Below are 20,729 nucleotides of genomic sequence, written 5' to 3' on the forward strand. Positions count from 1 at the left end.
TTTTTTTTTGTGCTTACATGGTAACTTCTTCTGCGTTCACTCGTATGCACACGAGTGGGCTTTTACGTGTATGACCGTTTTTACCCCGCCATGTAGGCAGCCATGCTTACATGGTAACATATATCGCATGTCAAGCAGGGGTGAAAAATCACTAGCATCCCATTTCAAAAGCAGACACACAGTCGGAGAGTTCTCTGACCACTCTACCTCTGGCTTCACTGACTGGCTGTCACAAGTTAAAGTCTATTTCTGGATGCAAGGCATGGGGAACGAATCTGGTCTGTAGAAATTGTTTACACCAAGCAGCATTCTCCCAGAACCATTTACTTCCTGTCACCTAATGGTCAGCTTATGTCTAATACCATTTCAATCAAGGGCCGTAACCTAAACTCTTGTGCCAAGCCCCATACTCTCTCCCTCTCTGTGCTATTTACAAAAACAACAACTAATTTCATGACGTGTACAAATCTGTTCATTCTACAATGACTACAACTGAAAGTAGCTGAGAACACATCGAAGAACTGGATTTGTCCAGAATGATTATCATGTATATCAGGTCCAAAAATATGTTTGGTAATTTTTTAATATGAAAAAGACAAGGAAAGTTTGAAACTTCAATATAGATCTATATTATTATTATGATTGCCAACCATTGTGAGCTGCTTAAGGTAGAAGTGCTGTTGCACACAACTTTTGTTTTAACAAACATTTGTTTCTGATGGTGAGCAAAAATATGATTTCGCTTGGAACTGGCAATCTCCCACTCCCATCTCCCTCCCCCTCTCCACCGTCAGCATTTTCTGTTTTGTTGTTGTGCAGCAGAAATCACATGAGACTGAGAGGCATGAAGACTGATTACTCCATATGTAATGGTGAATGCTGCATTTCGTTATTTAACTTGAATGCATGTTCTCTCTCTTCCAGTCTGCCTGTCTGTCTGGGTGGAAGGTGGCAGAATGGTTAAGATGCTTATCAGATTATCTGCTAATTCAGTGTCTGTGAGGGTCTTGGTTCAATTCCTGCCCTCGCCCATTCTCCGTAGTTTGACTGGAAAATCAAACTGAGTGTCTAGTCATTCAGATGAGACAATAAACTAAGGTCCCATGTGCAGCATGCACTTGGTGCACTGAAAAAGAACCCATGCCAACGAAAGGATTGTCCTTTGGCAAAATTATGTAGAAGAAACCCATTCTGATGGGTACACAAATATATACTCAAGACCTGTTTAGTGTGTTGGGTTATGTTGCTGTCAGGTATCTGTCAAGCTGATGTTGTGTAGCATATATATGGATTTGTCCGAACACAGTGATGCCTCCTTCAGAAACTGAAACTGTCTGCCTCGATCACTCCCTCTATTTCTTTTTTCCACACATCACTGGAATTTCAGACTTAAGTGGCCAGATGGTTTCAGCATTGTGACCTGGCCAGCAGGGTTACTTTTATTGTCTGTGTATTTACAACAGATTGATGAAGGCTGCTAAACTCATACTTAGCATGAAGCATATGGGCTGCATTGCTTTACCCCCATCACTATCATGACTATGTTGCTGCCATTTTCCAAACAGAAAAGGCCGGTGCTGGGCATCAATCCTTGATCGGTGTGGAGACATCAGTCCTGAATAATTAACAGATGTAACATTCAATTCTCGTTCAATGAAAGTCTATATAGATGCAAACTACAGTTCTGGAGTTTCAGGGAAATGTGGGCCTTTCTTGATTCTTGAGTTTGCTTTCGCTGCTGACTAGCATGAATTTTTCACTAATGGCTGATAGAACTGGTCCCAACAGAAAAGTCCAACCAGGAATTGAACTTTTGATCCAAAGATGGGTCACCCTCAACACCTCCTCCTGACTCCATATTTGCCAAATCTCTCACCAAAAGGAGGAGTTTGTATTATACTCCATGTTTGGTGTTTACATATACTTACCATGTCAAACTGATGCAAACTAGGCCTATGGTTTGCTCTGTTTGGCCAAATTTCGCGCGGCTAACAGTGAAAAGACGCCCCTCTTAGTCTGGCCCGCTCTTAGCCAATCAAACGCCTCTAACAGCTATAAGCGCTGAATCATTCCGTGGCCATGAATGAAAATGCCCCATGAGAACCACGGCGGAGACGCGGGGACGGACGGGCGGGCATTCGAGTTTGACATGGTAAGTATATGTAAACACCAAACATGGAGTATAATACAAACTCCTCCTTTTGGTGTCATATACTGTACCATGTCAAACTGATGCAGAATTTAAAGCAAATGGAGGAGGGCAACGCCTACTGGTTCGTATGGGGAGCCCTTGAAACTGAGACAGCAGTGTTAGCCGCGACAAAGGAAATCCCCTTGGAACCGTCAGCCCTGGTCATACGGAAATCCCGGAGGTAGAAGTTGATGAAGGGATTCTCCGACCGCCAGAAGGCTGCCTCCAAGACATGCTGCAGTGGTACCGAGTGCTGGAAAGCAGCCGAAGTAGCTATGGCCCGCACTTCGTGTGTTCTGGGATTAAGACAACTGAGATCCTTGTGTGCATGAGAGTAGGCTCTACGAATGACTTGGGAAACCCAGCGGGAAATGGTGCCTGCAGCGATATCTTTCTTGTAATTCTCATTGAGGGAGATGAGAAGGCGCCTCTGAGAAGAACGCCTATGGCGAGACCTATTGCAATAGTATTTGAGGCACCGAACGGGGCAGAGATGCCTATCTTCATCATCTTGTGCCAGAATATCCGACAAAGGTCTGACCCTCAGAGAGGGGGAAGGGACCTCGGGGTCTTGGTTCTTAGCCAGAAACTCTGGAAGGAAACGAAGAGTGATGGAACCATCTCTGTGGAATGCTAGATCTTGTGGCATACCACTAAGACCATGAATCTCACTTCTACGACGGCCCGTGGCCAGCAACAGAAGGAAAGTGGTCTTGAGAGTGAGCAGGTCAAAAGGAATAGTCCCCAATGGCTCAAAGGGCTGTTTTCGAATGAAATCCAGCACCAGGAACAAGTCCCAGAGGGGCACTCTTCTGGGATTCCTAGCTTCCTTCAGAGAGGCGCCCCTAGCCACTTCTCTGAGCAGGAAATCAGCTTCAAAAGCGGGACCACCTAGCTGTTTGATAGTGGTACAAATGGCAGACCTGTACCCTCTCACAGAACTAGCAGACAGGTTGAGAACCGAGGAGCAGTGAGCCAAAAAGTTGGCCAGCTGCATGCTCGTAGGGTTAGTAGGGGGAATGTTCTGAGCTGTACACCAACTCAGCCATTTCTTCCATCGAAAGTCATACAAAGTCTCTGTTCCCTCCCTCCTGGCTTTGGAGACTATGGAGAGGAGGTCGGAGGAGGCACCCCCCTTGGTCAGCGCGGCGGACACAGAGGCTGACCGAGGGGTGGAAGACTTCAATGGTGATGCTGACAGATCCGCCCGCACAGCAGCCACGCGTGCAGGTGGAGCATTTGAGGATTGGAGTGAGGAATGCCCGAACGAGGCTGCCTCAGCAGATGAGGTTTGGTTTCCAGTTCCAGTGGTGGAACATGTGTCAGGGACTGAAGGACCGGAAACCAGGGCTGGGCTGGCCATTTCGGCGCAATGAGGATCATCTGCGGGCGTTCCAACCTGGCTTTCCGTATCACCTTGGACAGGATTGGAAAGGGAGGAAACGCGTAGGCAATCAGACTGCTCCAGTCTAGAGAGAGAGCGTCCACTGCCCATGCTTCTGGGTCGGTGACTGGAGAGACGTAAGTGGGAAGTCTCTTGCTGAACCTTGTCGCAAAGAGGTCCACCATCGGCCAGAACCACTGTTCCCACACTCCTTGCAGGGTGTCCTTGTCCAGGGTCCACTCTGTGTGTATGACACTCTTGGACCTGCTGACAGCATCTGCCAAAATGTTGTCTTTCCCTGCTATGTGTCTCGCTGAAAGTGCAATGCCCTTGCTGTGGCACCAACGGAGGAGAGCCTCGGTCCGCAGAGAGAGGTCTGCCGAGTGCGCTCCGCCCCCTTTGTTCACGTAACAAGTGACTGTTGTATTGTCCGTGAACAAGCGAATGGTCTTGCCTTTGGCCTCCGCTATGAAGTGCTGGAGAGCCCTGCGAACTGCCTCCAGTTCCAGAACATTGATGTGGCATAGGCGCTCCTCCGGGGACCAAGTCCCTGCTGCATGGAGTGAGTCCATGTGGGCTCCCCAGCCCATGGAGGAGGCGTCTGTGAATAGTGCCACCTGAAGAGTAGGTGGGGCTATGGGCACCCCCTGTGTCAGAAGAGGGGTGGTTAACCACTCTGATGTCACCTCGAGGAACCACTCGCCCAGACATATCCGGGTATCCCATGGCTGAGTGCTCTGGGACCACCGTAGCCTGAGTGCCCTCTGAAGAGGGCGCTTGAGAACCCTGCCCAGAGGGATGAGAGGTGCCATGGACTCCATCATGCCCAGGAGGGAAGAAAGTGTCCGCGCCGTTGCTTGGGAGGAATGGCGCAAGTGGTTGAGGAGGCCTGCCAGACGGTCCCACCGATCTGGCGTCGGAGAGACTATCATGGACCGCGTGTCGAATCTCATCCCCAAGAAGTCGAAGGACTGGCTCGGGGACAGATCGCATTTCTCCTGGTTCGTGATGAAGCCCAGTTGGGAGCACAGGTCTAGAAGTCTGGCTGTATGACTCTGGCACAGAGCCTGTGACTGGGCCAGAATAAGCCAGTCGTCCAGGTACACACAGAGCCGAATGGACTCCGACCGGACGATTGACACCAATTCCCGCACCACCTTGGTAAACAGGAAAGGGGCAAGGGACAGACCAAATGGGAGGGCAGAGAACTGGAACACTCTGTCCCTCCACACGAACCTCAGGTACCGGCGGGATGCCGGGTGGATGAGGATATGGAAATAAGCATCTTTCAGATCGATGGACGTCGCCCAATCTCCCCGTTGCATGGTCTCCCGAATCTGTGCCTGTGTGTCCATCTTGAATTTCATCTTGGGGAGGAATCTGTTGAGGGGGGACAAGTCCAGGACTGGTCTCCACCCTCCGGAGACTTTTGGAATCACGAACAACCGGCCGTAAAAACCGGGGCCCGGGTCCGAGAGTTGAGATATCGCCCCTATGAGGAGTAGGTGCGATATCTCTTTCTCTAAGACGCTCTCCTGCTCCATCGAGCTGGGCACATAAGGAGGAGGAGTGGATCTTAGAGGGGGGCGGTCCCCCACCCAAGGGAGCATGTATCCCGACTCTAGCACCGACACAATCCAGTCGTTGAGTCCCAGAGCACGCCACTGATGCGCGTGCCGGGACAAGTTTCCTACTTGGAGGGGCTGAACGACTGGCGGTGCTGAATCGGGGCCCAGTCATTGGGGGTGCTGCCTTCTGGCCTTGGGCATGGCCGGACGGCTTGGACGGCCATGAGGTGGTTTGTTCCTCTGCCGCTGATTCTGAGCACGCCGCTTTGGCTTAGGAGGCGAGGTATATGGAGGAGCCCTGGTGGCGGGTCTCTTCAATGGCATAGAACCCTGGCGCCCCTGGGAGGATTGGGCTAAATATGAGGCCACCTCCCGGTTTGTCTCTGCCCTGTGGCTGACAAAATGCGGCGCATACTGGCCGAAGAGGGAGTGCTGCTGTGCTGGGATGGACCGCAGAGCAGCCCTCTCCTCTACTGGAATGTTAGAGAGGCGGAGAACAGCATCCCGCCGCGCTAGCACCGTATTGAAGTGAAGGCTGGTAGCTGCGTCTGCAGCTGCCGTGAGACCAGACGCTACTCGATTGCCAAAAGTGTTTAACCTCGGGTCTGAGAAGAGGCCAGGCAGGCCAGAGGAAGGAGACTCCGTGTCCTGCTGAACTGGACGTCGTTCCCACAGCTCATTGGCTCTGTGGAGGAATGCGTCAAAGAAGGTATAAGCCGTGGACACCTCGAGGAGGCAGCGGCGGGCCAGTTTGTCCCACTCTGCAAATGTCTTAAAGGGAAGAGTAGCTGAGGTGGGGAAGGTGGTGCGCTGTGAGACCAACATCCTGTCCTGCGCGGAGGGCTCTGCTTCCCTGTAGGCAGGGTGGTCCTGTGTGTACCAGGACCACACTCCTCCCTTGGAGGGATCTTTAAGGAACTTGCCTGGGGCAAAAGCGCCCGGGGCAGAGAGTGACTCCCTGCCTGGAGGAGGGATGGAAGCAGCACCCCTGACGGTGCGGGCTGGCTTATTAAGCCACTCCTGAGCCATTTCTGGCACTCTGAGTCGCCTTGTGGTTCTGGAGTTAGAGTCACCTGACCGTAGGAGGGTTAAGGGTGACAAAGTTGCCTGAGGGACTGATTCAGCATGTGTGACCCTATTGGGGAGGGTCAGTTCGAGCTCGGCAAAGTCCGAGTTTGGTTCAGGCTGGTCCCTAGGGAGGCGTGGGCTCCATCTGTCGCACTGGGATGGGGGCGAAGAGTGCTCATCTGCTTGTTCGTCCTCATCCGAAGACAGGGGCTGTCCTTCTTGTTCACAGTCCATCCCCTGCTGGGTGCCATCCCAAGTGGATGTACCCACGGGGGCGTCCTGTGGGCTGTGGTCAGCCCAGCGGGATGAGCTGGGGCGATCCCGAGCAGGGCCCTGGTCTCCTCTGTTATGTCCTTGACACCTGAAGAGGGTGGGGAGTGTGTGGACCGTAGGTCCAACCATGCTTGGGATGGTGGGTGCCACACCTTCTCAGAGAGAGCGTCCCTGGATGCCAGAGGGACCCACGAGTGCTGTGAGGGGACGAACACCCACTCATCTCCTTTTAGGACCGAGGGCTGGGTAGGTGGGAACAGCAGGCTCCCACGGGCTGAGCGGGGTCCCTCAGCTCCCGTCGGTCCTGAAAAGGAAGCCGTAGTGACCGTGGCGGTCACCTGCGTGCTGACAGAGGACCGATTCGAGGCTGTAGTGTTAATACTGGTCGAGGAGCTCAACCTGCCCAATGAACTCACAATATTCTTTTAAAATTACTGATTGACAAACTCTCACCAACTAGAATTAAAGGATGTAACAATTACCGATGACATTCAATGGCATTCTCATCAGGATCTCGTGAAGGACTGAGCTTCGCACTGATCAACGCCTAGCTACTTTGAATAGAATAGGAAAAGCCGCATATATTTTTTGTCCTTTTACATTGGTCTGATCAGCACACTGGGTTTATGCAAAGGTAAGGCACCTGCTGACTTTTTGATTTTTGAAAACTTTGCCAGCAGATGTGGTGTAGCGGTGTATGGATCTGATCACTTCCTCTGACACCTTGAATCTGAAACTGAAATGGTCAGTTTGCGAAATACAGCAGTGTACACATCCGATTACTGATGGAAAAACACCTGCAACATCAAAGAGACCTGTTCCACAACTTCATAGACTTCAAGAAAGCCTTTGATGGGGTGTGGCATGATGGACTATGGCAGGTACTCAGACAGTTTGGCATCGAGGAGGGTCTCACCCAAGTCATTCAGGCGCTGTACAAGACATCCAGCAGCGCAGTCGTCCTCAACAACCAAATCGGAATATACTTTAAGACCACAGTCGGTGTCCGTCAGGGTTGCCTCCTCTCCCCAGTACTATTCAACCTTTTCCTAGAAAACATCATGCGCGAAACCCTCCATGACTTCCACTCTACCATCTCCATAGGAGGAAGAATCATCAACAACTTGAGATTCGCAGATGACATAGATCTACTAGGAGGCAGCAACAAAGAACTACAAGACCTCACCAAGAGACTAGAAGGAAGAGCAAGTGCATACGGAATGGAAGTGAGCACCGAGAAAAGCAAAGTGTTGGTAAACAGCTCAACCAACACCCAAGCTCAAATCTTCATGAACGGACAACAACTTGAAGAAGTGGATGCTTTCAAATATCTCGGCACCACCCTCACAAACGACGGTCGCTCAACAACTGAAATAAAGATTAGGATAGCGATCGCAACATCAGCAATGGCTAAGCTCAGCAAGATTTGGAAGAGCAGAGAGATCAGCTTTCCAACAAAGATCAAACTGTACCGATCCCTGGTGCTATCCATACTGCTGTATGGATGTGAAAGTTGGACTTTAACAGCAGAGACTACTAGGAAAGTCCAGACGTTTGAGACAAAATGCTTCAGACGACTGCTTGGAATCTCATGGAAGGACAGAGAGACCAATGACTTTGTCAAGAGCCAAATAACTATGCTAGTGGGTCCACTGGAACCACTCTTAGCAGTGGTCAAAAGGAGGAAGCTGTCATGGTTCGGGCATGTGACACGCCACAATTCACTGCAAAAGACAGTTCTACAGGGAACGCTAGAGGGCGGTAGGCGAAGAGGGAGGCAAGCCAAATGCTGGATGGACAACATCAAGGAATGGACCAATATGGATAGCGCTACGCTGATACGACAGGCAGAAGATAGAACCGGATGGCGTCGTCTGACTACGGAATCGTCCCTCATGTCTCTTCTACGCCCATTCAGGGCAGGAGAATGAATGGAATGGAATGGAACACATCCCGTTAGGTCCGCCATTTTGTTTTTCGTCTGCACTTCCGTTTTCGATTTTGTCGTCTGCATACAGTGTCCGACTGTTGAGTTGAACCGAAACTTGTACAGTCACAGACTGTCTATATGAGTGCTTAACTGCATCTTAACACATTTTGTCTCAACAATGACCGCGTACTAAATTGTCCCAGTAGAGCTATTCTAATGACTTAATTCCTACTTTTCACTTCGAGGGCAAGATTCATATCATATGACGTATCATATGGCTGCATCCTTCGTTTCAGCACAAAGCTCTGTTGCGCCGTGTTGGTTTGCTGTGTGGACAGTTGCGATTCCATCCAATCACCTACAGTCACATTTGTCATTATGCTTGGAGTAACTGTTCAGTATATGATGTGAGTAAAGGTAAACTGAATCAGAATGTGAGGTTCTGTCAGTGGCTTCAGTTCTTGGGATTTGACAAATAGTAAAAATACAAATTTTGCAGTGACTTCTATAGTGGTGAGTGTAGTCATGTTTTATCTGTGTTGTTGTTGTTGTTCTTGTGTGTGACTCTGTGTGTGTGTGTGTGTGTGTGTGTGTGTGTGTGTGTGTGTGTGTTTTCAATTGTGTTGTATTGTCTGTGGAGTGAACAATTCAACAGGAGAGTTGAGAAGATCAAAAATCTTTATTTCTTGTAATGCTGATAATTTGCAAATCCACAAAAACACATCATGACGATGACATGCGTCGGTGGTCGGGGGTAGAGTCGCCGGACATCCAATCGGACTCTCGGATGAGAGTATAAACCGAGGTCTAGTCTGAGCACGCATGCATTCAAAATCAAGCTCGGACTTAAAAGATCCTGACGCTGATGTCCAAAGATGATATCAGTGCCAGCTACAGAAACATACCCAACATGCATCAAAAAGTGCTAGTAATGGTCAGCCATTGACCGATGAGCACTCAAAAGGAAGAAGAAGGCATGCACATGCACACATATCAACGTCTATGTAATACTTAAATAGTCAATTCTGACATGACAGCCCGTGACATGTTTAATTGTCTCATAGAAAATGAAAATGTCTTAAAAAAAAAATGGTGACTGGTGAAGGAGACAATGTCTCATTGGCATTTTTGAGTAAATCCATCCATGAGATGGGATGAAATATACTAGCATTGCTTCATCATCAACCACTGTTCAGCCCCTGTCTCACTCTTCCCTAAATGACCTACATAACTATCTTTGCTTTAGTTGCCTAGATGTACAAAGAGTGCATTGATATTCATCACCGCCTGTTGTTTGGTCACACTGGACATGTACCCAACCTTCACATGAGTTACACTGTCGCCAAAGTATTTCTTCAGCAGTGCCTTATCCTCTTTGCACAGACATACAGCACAAACATTTGGTGTGATTTGACTAAGTTTCAATTTAATTTCCTCAGTTTGCTTTGAATCAGGTTTGCTAAGTCTAAGTCTACTTCTGCCTGGTTTTCTTTTCGTTGCATAGAATTTTCTCTGTGCTTCAAAATGTTTGTTTCCAGTAACTGGTTCTTTTACTTCAAACTTTACGTCAGGCTTGTCACATGTTCTTAACGCTTCAAAACCTTTGGCAATAGATAATGCTGATGAGACATTTGTAATAATACTTTTCACAGCATCAATGTTTTTTGTGTGCTTTGTAAAATCAATCAGATTATTCAGTGCTTGCAGCGCCTGTGTGTGCAACTGCTTCAAATCAAAAGAACTTGGTGAATCTTTTTTGCATACATTCTGTGCGAAATCAGTATAATTCTCAGTGAAATTTTCATCATCTGCATTCTTCTCATTATTGTCAGGCAAAATGTCATCATCAGCCTGATCAGGTTCCTCCTTTGAATTGTCACATGTTCTGCTTTTTGCCCTGGCCATTTGAACTGCATGTATATGTTTACAGGGTATCGTTCGAGTTAAAAAATCTGCACATGTGCATGAAAACATATGAGGGCAAACACCACAATCTGTGCAGGTCTGTTTACACTTGCATTCGGGACAGGTTTCGTTTGGGATTACATAATACTGCACATCATTGCGCTCTGCAGAAAGTACAATCCATTCATTACCATGTTCTTCAACATCTTTTATGGTCAAAGCACTCTTATGTCTGATAAGAATTTCACGGAGTCTGTGTGTCATCTTCCCCATATGGCATTTATACAGCTGTTCACAAGCTTTGTCTCTTGCAAGCTGGAGGAGAACAAAGAGGAGACTATCAACGCGTTTGTTCTGCTTTCTTTGAAAATAGATATCTTTCAACACACGATGGAATGACTCCACATACATGTTGGTATTCGCAAAAACACCCTTACGAAAACATGCTGCCCAATACAAAACTCTGTTTTCTCTGACATATTCACTTTGGAAATAATTATGGAAATTTGGAAAGTTCTGGTTACAGTATTCTTCAAATTCTGTCATTTTTTTGCAGAAAATTCCCTCCTCTACCTCACTTCTCAACATGCACAACATGTAATACAGTTGAGCCTGCTCCTCCATATCTGGCACTGACTCTCTCAGTTTCTTTCTCCAAGCTTTATCCACATGCCAGGTACAATATAATCTTCTCTTAGGCACTGGAAATACTGCACACCAGGCATTATAGAATGAAGATGCTAAGTCACTCATAAAAGTGTTTGTTTGATAATCTTCACCATTATTTGCTGTTTTAACAGCATGAAGAAAAACTTCAAGTATAGAACTGTCTTCCTTGTTAGAAATTGCCCATGCTACAGGAATCCCCTCACCGAAATCATCAGCTACAAGTATGGTTGTCAAGAGGAATTGGTATTGTGTTGTGGAGTGAGTGGAGTCAATGAATATCATGTCACGAGAAAAATGTTTCATCATGTCTCTTTGGCATGCTGTTTGAATGCAAAGTAAAAAATCATCTTTCAGCAGATTATTACTGGGATCTGACTGCCCTTGCATTTTAAAATAAATAATGGGATTATCACTGTTCTCTTTTAACTCTTCAACCCAAAGCTGAACGCTGCATGCATCATTTCAATCCTTCTGAGAGTGAGAAATTTTGTATTCACGTTTTATGTTCTGTATATCTTTCCTTGTAAGTAGGGTGTCCCTGTCAATTGTACTAAACTGATCTCTAATTTCTCTAAGCAGCTTTGTATCTCCTACACCAGCGGATACCTCTGCAGCAACAAATGAGCGCATTTCAAGTGACAGTTTTAAATGACATAATTCTGTCTCGTGACCAGTGTGGTCTAAACAAAAGACAGCGGTAACTTTTCCAGTATGAATGTATGTTGTGACTGTCATGTGGCAAGTACATTTTCCTTTAATTTTTGATGTTCCCTGAGTTTTTATGTGTCTCTTGCGTTGGTCTGCTGGCACACTCTTTGCTACATTTATTTCAGACCGATTACAGTAATAAAACTCTGTAACACTTTCAGTCCATTTCTCAGGCCCACGTTGCTTGACAAAATGAGTTTTAGTAGTTTTTTCTGTATCTGACCGCCAAACTTCAAATTCTTGTTTACACTGGAATGTTTTGGACTGAATATTTAAATTTTTCCCACGTGCTGCATTGTAGTGATAAATCAACTGCTTCAAATTATACGCTACAAAGTCACACTGCTGACAGTTACAATGTCCTGTAGTGTGGGGTACTTCCATACCAGGGTGGGATTTTTTTATATGGCGTACAAGGGCATCATGCCTGGAGAGAAGAGAATCACAGTAGGGACATTCTCTGCTTGGTCTCTTTGCCTTTCGGAAGGAAGATGGATCAGTGTCGGATCCACCAGGTGGATTGTTTGGTGGTTTCGTGATGGACGGGGGAATTCGCTTATTTGGTGGAGCATCAGCAGAGGGAGATGACTTATTTGGTGGAGCACCAGCAGAGGGAGATGGCTTATTTGGTGGAACACCAGCAGAGGGAGATGACTTATTTGGTGGAACACCAGCAGAGGGAGATGGCTTATTTGGTGGAACACCAGCAGAGGGAGATGACTTTGGTGTGGATGAAGGGGCTGCTCCCCATGCAGGTTTCTTCTCCTGTGGTGGAGAGCCAGGAGTTGCTGCCTTCCGTTTCTGACCAGGTTGTTCTGTTGCTGGCAGAATGTAGCACAGGTTCACAGAGCCTGACACAAACCATGCCATGATCAACCTCCGCAAATATCTTTCATATCGCGTGGGGTTGTGCAGGAACATCCTCTGCTGCTGACGGGGACCAGTAAACAAATTGAACAATCAGTCATCTTGTGCAGCAATGACAGCTGCAATGACTGCTATCACTCCGCAGACATTGCCACATGTCTGCAGAGGATAGTTCAAGCACAGATGTGTACATTGGTGAGGACCATTCTGTGCAGTAGTGTCGTGGGCCAAGGCAACCAGCATACTGGGAACACCACATCCAAAAAATTGTAAAAATGGTTGGACGCAGGTGCCAAAGTTCTGCGGGCATTCCCAACCCAGGCTGTCACAATAGATGGTTGTTGGGTTCCCCCTCGCTGCGATATCCACCACTGCAAGGGCCCAGTGACAGCCTGATTTTGACGCCGATGACACAAAGGTCCCCCGATAGTCAATGCCAACATTCAAGATGAAGATCAGCTTTTTCACCTCACGGAGATTCCTTTTCTGCTGAAGCCCTTTGAGGTCGTTGACAGTGGCTGCATTCAGGCAAAGAGCGACCGATGTCCTGGATGTTCGGTTCACTTGCTCTAGTACCCAGACGATATGGCTTGACAGAAGCCAGCCCCCGGAACCCTCGGAACACAGTACTGCCAACTCACTTGGTGTTGAAGCTGAAACCCACAATAAATATGCTGTATTTGTAGGTTAGTGGCATTACAGTAGACACAAAGTTGGTCTAGTGCCATAAAATTATGTGTAATAGTGTGCAAATCTATTTGCACTTTTTTTTTCTTTTTCTTTTTTTTAACATATATGAGGGTGATACAACACTGAACTTCTGAGCCTCCTTTATTGTAGAAGGGGAAGGAGAACTAGAAAACTAGTACTCGGGAAAAGAACAGTGCCTGAAATGACACACAAAAAGAACATCATGAGTATCATATAACAACAAAGAAACAGGCATGTTGTTGACTAAAAATAATACAACCATATAGTACACGTGCTGAGTGGTGCACACTAAATCATAAAATGTCATACATAGCATACCTTGAATGGTTAACTCGCAAGCAAGTAGATACTTTGAATAAGTTAACATAAAATGACTAGCACATATCTGTGAGCCAGACAGGACTCCACCATAAAACAATACCTTTTCTAATGCACACTATACATGCACACTCACATACACAACGCATGCACACACACATGCGTCAAGTTCAGCCTGCAAATAAATAATAGTGAAACCAGCAAGTCCAACTGCTAAGAGTTGCACCAAAAATCATCATATATGCATATTATAACTACTCAGTTACCCTCAAGCACCTACTCACATCACTATGAACAAAATAAAATAAAGCGACTAACACATTGCTGGGTGCCGGACAAAATTACACAGCCGCCATACACCTTTCACCAACGCACACTCAAACATACTCGCAAGCACACACACTTACATACATACATATATCCACATCCACCCATGTGACTCAGCCATATAAAGTAATAAGACAAAACAACCAAGTCTAACACTAAGTGGTGTGCATAACACTAAGTCATAGAAATGTCAACCAGCATAATAAACATATTAGCACCAATCTAACATTGTCACAGAACTTCTTGAAAACAGTGCGACTAAACATGTGTATCGCTTTGTGCCAGACAGATGTACACCACAACACATCTTTCACCCAAATACTTGCTTTCAGTCTCGCAATCATACAGAACAAGAGAAAAGGGAAATAACTTTGTTGCAACAAGAATGAACTCACAGAATGAACTCACAGGCACATGCATTCACGTCACACACACATGGTCACAGCATAAAATGATAGCCCACTGGACAGAACAACACCGGCGTGTAATCTCACGGATATGCAAAAGAGATCAACTTCCTTTAGCACCGACTGCATAGGCAGGTAATACTGAAAAGGCTCATGTGCCGTGAGCCAATGTAAAACAGATTATACTATCTGTAATTGGACGGAGATCTGTCCCTATGTAGGACTGAGATTGTCACATCTCTACACGAATTATTTATCAGTTTACCAAGCGCCTACTTTTGGAACAGTGTAAAAACAGACTTACCAAATTTAGAAACAGTGTAGCACACCGAATGGTTTTGAAAAAAAAAAAAAATAAGGGCAAATAGATTTGCACACTATTACATATGTTTACCAATAAATCAGGCACTAATTCCATTCAACATAATTCAAACACAGACTTCTCGATTATATTTATCCACCTCAAAGACTATATCAAAGAAAACAGTATCCTATCTCTTTCTATTCTAAAGTATGCAAATGGCGTACCCCTTGAGCACATCACTTTTATACTAATACATGACAATACCATATTTCAGTTTTCAAAATTGGTACTGAATTCGGAAGGTGTAAAGGAAGCATCCAGTGTACAGCCAGGAAACATTGGTTTTCTTTATTATCTTCCATGATATTTTTGGTAACATAAATGGTCATTGTCCACATTGTTTTACTAAACCAAAATGTTTCTCACATCATCACATAACCCGTAAACTTACCATACTGAGGAAGCATTACATTTGCTTCATTTTCAAAAATGATGTCCCGAAACTGTGACATCAGATGGCACAGTGTGGCCCATTGGTCCTTCCCCATGGGCGGACACTCAAATGAAGCATTGAACCACCTCAGTTCTTTAGCACATTGGTCAGGCAGTTGATCCTTTCTCGATGCATGAGCGTGTTCGGATTCATCTGCAAAGAGAACACATGGTTGATATACAAGTTTACAATCCATTAATCAGTCCACAAACGTAAAACCAGTCCTTGCACATTATTATAGTAATAAATAATAATAAACCAATGCTACCAGGGATCCGACATTGGGAGGTGGCTGAGTGGTTGCCGGTGCCCTGGGGCAGGGGGTGGGGGGTGAGGAGGGGAAAGGTGGGGGGAGGGGTGGGGGGGGATAGGAAGGGGGGAGGGGGGCATTCCTGAATAGCATTTAACTCAAGGGAAACACACACACACATACACACACACACACACACACACACACACACACACACACACACACACACACACACAAGTAAAATCAAGTAAATATTACACTGCTCATTCCTGACATTCAACTTTAAAATGTTCACATTTCGAATATAAACTGCACACATTTCAAACACATTGAAATACTAGCAACACACACACACACACACACACACACACATACTGTAAAATACCTTGCAATCGCCCATCCCCCCTCTGAACCAAATGTTCCTTCAACATATCAAGAAACAGGAAAAGTGAATGGAAAGAAAAGATATAAGCCACTTACCTTTCGTAGCGTAATCCATGCTCCTCGGCAAGTATGTTGATGAAGCAGAAAAACCGATTAACACTGACAGAAATGAGGAATGTCAACTTGCGTTTCGCAGAATCGTATTTCGCGCAAAAAGAGAAAACGAAAACGGAAGTGCAGACAACATCGGACTAACGTTATCCATGTTTTGACCAATCAGCGGCAGACGAAAAACCAAGATGGCGGACCTAACCGGATGTGTACACTGCTTGACTTGACTTGACTTGACTAGACAACGGTTTAGGCCTCTCCCGAGGCCTGTTTGTGTTCCTGAAGAACTATTACTGAATTGGTTGCATGCGTGGCGAGCACGGCTAGACCAAATCAGTTGCCTGACAAGCTGGGTTGTACAGACCAGGTAGGCCCCTCCAGTGTTTATCTAGGCGGCTCTTAAAGGCGTTGACTGGTGGTGCCAGGACCACGGAGTCTGGGAGACCGTTCCATTGTGTCACTACTCTGTTAGAGAAATAATTCCCCCTGACATCAAGGCGAAAGCGTTGTTTTTGGAGCTTTAAGGTGTTGCCTCTGAGGTTTCCACTAAGTGACGACTGGAACACTGGCCTCTGTGCGTCATAATGACCGTGAAGGTATTTAAATACTTCGATCATGTCCCCTCGCAGCCTCCGGTGTTCCAGACTTGGCAGCCCCAGCAGTTTCAGTCTCTCGGGGTAAGGCTTCTCCTTCAGTGAGCCCAGGAGTTTTGTTGCTCGCCTCTGGACGTCCTCAATGTCACTACATAGCGTTTTGTGAAACGGTTGCCAGACACAGTGGCCATATTCCAACAGTGGTCGGACGAGGCTCTTGTACAACTGAACAAAAGTTGTCTCAGTTAGGAAATCAAATGATCGCCTTATGAGTCCAACCATTCTGTTTGCTTTGGATGTCAACTGTGCAACATGCTCTTTGAAACTCAGTTTGTCATCAATGAGCACACCCAGGTCCTTTTCGCTTGCAGTCTCTTTTAATGTCACCCTTGTACTGTTGTCCTCTTCGTTTTTGCTTGTCATGTAATATGTTGCCTCTGACTTCTGCCACCCCAGTTTCATTACGCTACATTTCTGTGGATGGAACTTAAGCAGCCAGTGTCAGACCAGTGCTGGAGTTGGTCAAGGTTGTCCTGAAGCTCTTTTGGTCCCGTCTCTGTGTCACTTCTGTTGAACACTTTGGTATCATCCGCAAACATTTTTACTGTGCTCTTAACTCTGGCTGGGAGGTCGTTGATGAAAATAACGAACAAGACTGGCCGAGCACGCTCCCCTGGGGGATGCCACTGCTCACACTGGCTTCCTGAGACTGCGTACCGTTGACTATCACATGCTGTTTCCTGTTGATTAGAAAGTCCTTGATGTGCGTAGCTTCATTAGTTTGCGAATCTTTGAAAGCAATGGGGAAAAGCAACACCGGTTTTTTGTTTTTTTGTTTTTTCAGGCAAATATTTATGTGGATTTTGTGGACGTCATGCAAAAAATGACTGTTTGACTGAGACATTACACACACATTAAAAAAGCAAAAAACTCTACCTTTCTAAACCTTCTGTACCATGCACAACTCGGACTTTTAAAAGGCAGAATCCATCAAATATCATATTTTACCTTCGCCAATAGGTCGACTGGTTGAAAATTTTGAGGGATCTTGTTTAGATCTGCCAAGTCCTCCTTCCGAAAAAGTGCTTTGATCCGATCCCATGATTTAAGGCGTCGTTTTCTCTCTGGATTCACGTTCAGGTTCTGCGCGTGAGAATCTACACTTTCTTCGCTTTCATTTCCGTTTGATTGCTGCAACGGAAGAGGAAGTGAGCTCATAATGTGTGGAAGTGTGAATTATTTCACTTTGCTCTATTTGATTCATTTTGAAGGTTCGCGAAACGTTTCGGAGATATTTCTGAATGAGAAATGACTAAGGAAATAACTATTGCCAAGAACGTACAGGTTCGCAGGGACAGTTTTTTCTTCTGCTTAGCAGATGTGTTGTAGCTGACATATGGATTGATTAGTCCTAACTCTCCCCTATGGATTAGTCCTAACTCTATGACCCCTCCTTGTACTCAGTGCTCAGTGTGTTTTTGAGAGAGTGCGCACATTGTGTGTGTGTGTGTGTGTGTGTGTGTAGTAGTAGTAGTAGTAGTCTTCAGTTTAATATCTTCCACTTTAAGTGATATTAGACGGGGGGGAAAAAGGGGGGGAGGGCGGGGCGTGGTGATGGGAACGGTATTGGGCAGAGGGTGAAGAATGGTGTGTGTGTGTGTGGTGGGGAAAGATACAGAGCATTGGAAAAAAATAAAACATTAAAAGGGGAGACATAGGCACAATATAGAAGGAAACGCTTACATCAAACAACTGTAACAACTATAACAAATGTCCAGTTGGACTATGCAGCAAACCTGCAATAGCAGATAACATCTTGAAATTGTCAAAAATACATTCAAAAGAATTTTCTGAGAAGTTTGGTAAAAACGATTTAAGAATGACATTCAAACAGTATGTGTTTGCTAGAAATAGATTCTCCACATATGCATTTAACACCTCTGCTGAACTTTGTTATAAAAGCGTCAGTTCAGCTTTATCCTGTTTGACAATGCCTGAATTTGCCTTAATCTGAATAAATTACTGAATGTATTTGATTGATTGATAGATTCCGGTTGCTGAATATTATTTATACTTTTATTTAAAACTTTGCCACTGATTTTGCTGGTATCGTACTTCCCTGACTTTGCTCCATGATGCTTTTTCTACTGAGTAAGCGGTACCCCTCTTGTACAGACAAAGGCACACAAAGGTCTGTGGTTCCCTGTTGGTGTTTTGCACCTTTTCTTGCAGCCCTGTCAGCTCATTCATTATATAGGAGACCAAGGTGAGAAGGAACCCAACAAAAAAGGTATATTGTGTTCCTCTCAAATTCAAAAGATGTACAATGTGACTTATTTCTCAGTATTATTATTTTGGACTTGTTCTTACAATTTGATGAGTTTAAAGCATATAATAGAGATTTTGAATCAACACAAAATAAGACTTGTAGAAGGCAAACTGGAAAATCAAGAATATAATTTAAAGCCATAAGAACAGCAATTATTTCAGCTGTGAATATTGACCGATCTTTACCAATATGGTATGATCGTTCAGTTTTCAGTCCTTTGGTATAACGAAAGCTGAACCTGCTTGGCCATTGTCTAGGAGTGAGCCGTCTGTGTAAATATGTAAGTGGTCACGGTATCTATTCTGAAGGTGTAATCGGACTTCTGTTGCCATGATATTTGGATTTTTTTTTTTTTTTTTTTTTTTTTTTTTGTGCAATGTCAGTATGATTGACATGATATCAAACTGTGCTTTACTAATCTCCCAAATGGGGCGTGGACTTACTGTTTTCTGCGTGTCACATTATCTGGATTAATTTCGGACTTTTGGAAAAGGTTTGACACAAACGTGCCAATTGGTGTTAGATAAGATATCGTTTTAGCTCTTTTTGAGAAGTTGTTTTCAGGTGTAATTCTTGCTTCCTCCGATGTAAAATTTTCACTGAGTTGTTGAGCTTCTCAATACGTATGTAGCACATGTCAGGTTTCGGTATTCATCCAAAGGTAATTCTCCTATTTCTTTATATGTTCCGAGGGTTGATGCATGGAAAGGTACGCCAAGGGCAAGTCTATATGCTTACAGTCAATGCTTTGAAGGTTTTTTTTAACAAACACTTTGGAGCATTGAAAAAGACTTCTTGTCCATACGATAGTTTGGATCGAATAAGTGATGATGATAAATGTTTCAATATCGTTGTGTATTGTCCCCAGTACTGTTTACTTATGGCTTTGAGCAAGTTTAAACATTTTCTTGCTTTTGTTATTATATATTCAATATGGGCATTCCAAGCTAGTTTTGAAGTAAGCATTAAGCCTAAAAATTTTATCGTATCTCTGTACTGAGTGGGCTCATTTTCAATTTTAAATGTTGACAACTCTTCTGGATTATTACCATTGTTAAAAAGCATAATGTGAGTTTTTTCTGCTGATAATGTAAGGCCATTGTCGACAATATATTTATTCAACTTATCTATTTCTCTTTGGTATGTTTTCTTAATATAGTTTAATGCCCTTGTTGATGTATTTCTTTTCCGATAGTTACATTCATCCACATACATATATCATCTGCGTATTGCACTGGGATCACGTCTTTTGATAAATGTTGGGGTAAGTCGTTCAGCAAGATGTTAAATAGAACAGGGCAATAACAAAACCTTGGGGTAATCCCATGTGAAGAGTCTTAGAATTTGAGTACGTATTTCCAACTCGTACTTGTATACATCTTTTAGTCAGGAAATCTTTGATATAATTATAGAGACGCCCTGAAATGCCAACAGATTTCAGTTTAAAGAGTAACTTTGCATGCCAAACTTGATCATAGGCTTTCTTTATATCAAAGAAAGTTGCAAGAACGTTTTTTCTTCTAGCAAATTGTTGTTTTACATGTGTTGTAAGTTTAACCAAATTTTCAATTGCAGATACCTCTCTGAAAGCCCGCTTGATTAATTGGGATAATTCTATTTTTATGGCAATAGTACATCAGTCTTCTCAAAATTATTCTTTCCATCAGCTTACCAGTATGTGATGTTAGCGCAACTGACATGTAACTGTTCTTATCTGTTTTACATTCTCCTTGTTTATGAACTGGTATTACAATATAGCTTACTGTTTCCAATGTGCTGGCATTAAACCATCAATCCAGCACTTTTGAAAAAGCTTATATAACAAAACAACAAAATTTTCTGGTAAGTGTCTAAGCATCTCATTTGAGACCGCGTCAAGTCCTACATATGTTTTCTTTTTAGGGAGGGTTAGTAATGCGTCTTTAACCTCACTGAGTGT

At 44.7% G+C, this 20,729-nt stretch overlaps 1 protein-coding gene across 2 annotated transcripts in view; it reads right to left on the reverse strand.

The window, feature by feature from the left end:
- The window catches only part of LOC143283109 (BLOC-1-related complex subunit 5-like), a 48,615-nt gene extending 30,977 nt beyond the window's left edge, over positions 1-17,638 (reverse strand). Inside the window, exons 1-2 of one of the 2 annotated variants that reach the window (XM_076589221.1) lie at positions 17,470-17,638; positions 9,085-13,216 (exon numbers count right to left, since the gene is read on the reverse strand). In XM_076589221.1, the coding sequence (XP_076445336.1) occupies positions 12,657-13,216; positions 17,470-17,563 (654 nt within the window). In that variant the 5' untranslated portion in view covers positions 17,564-17,638 and the 3' untranslated portion in view covers positions 9,085-12,656. Of the gene's footprint in view, positions 1-9,084; positions 13,217-17,469 lie in introns of those variants that run through there. The other variant, XM_076589220.1, reaches the window with a different exon arrangement.
- Between the last annotated feature and the right edge of the window lie 3,091 nt (positions 17,639-20,729).

This window comes from Babylonia areolata, chromosome 6 (genome assembly GCF_041734735.1).
Source record: "Babylonia areolata isolate BAREFJ2019XMU chromosome 6, ASM4173473v1, whole genome shotgun sequence".
In the NCBI taxonomy this organism is placed as follows: domain Eukaryota; kingdom Metazoa; phylum Mollusca; class Gastropoda; order Neogastropoda; family Buccinidae; genus Babylonia; species Babylonia areolata.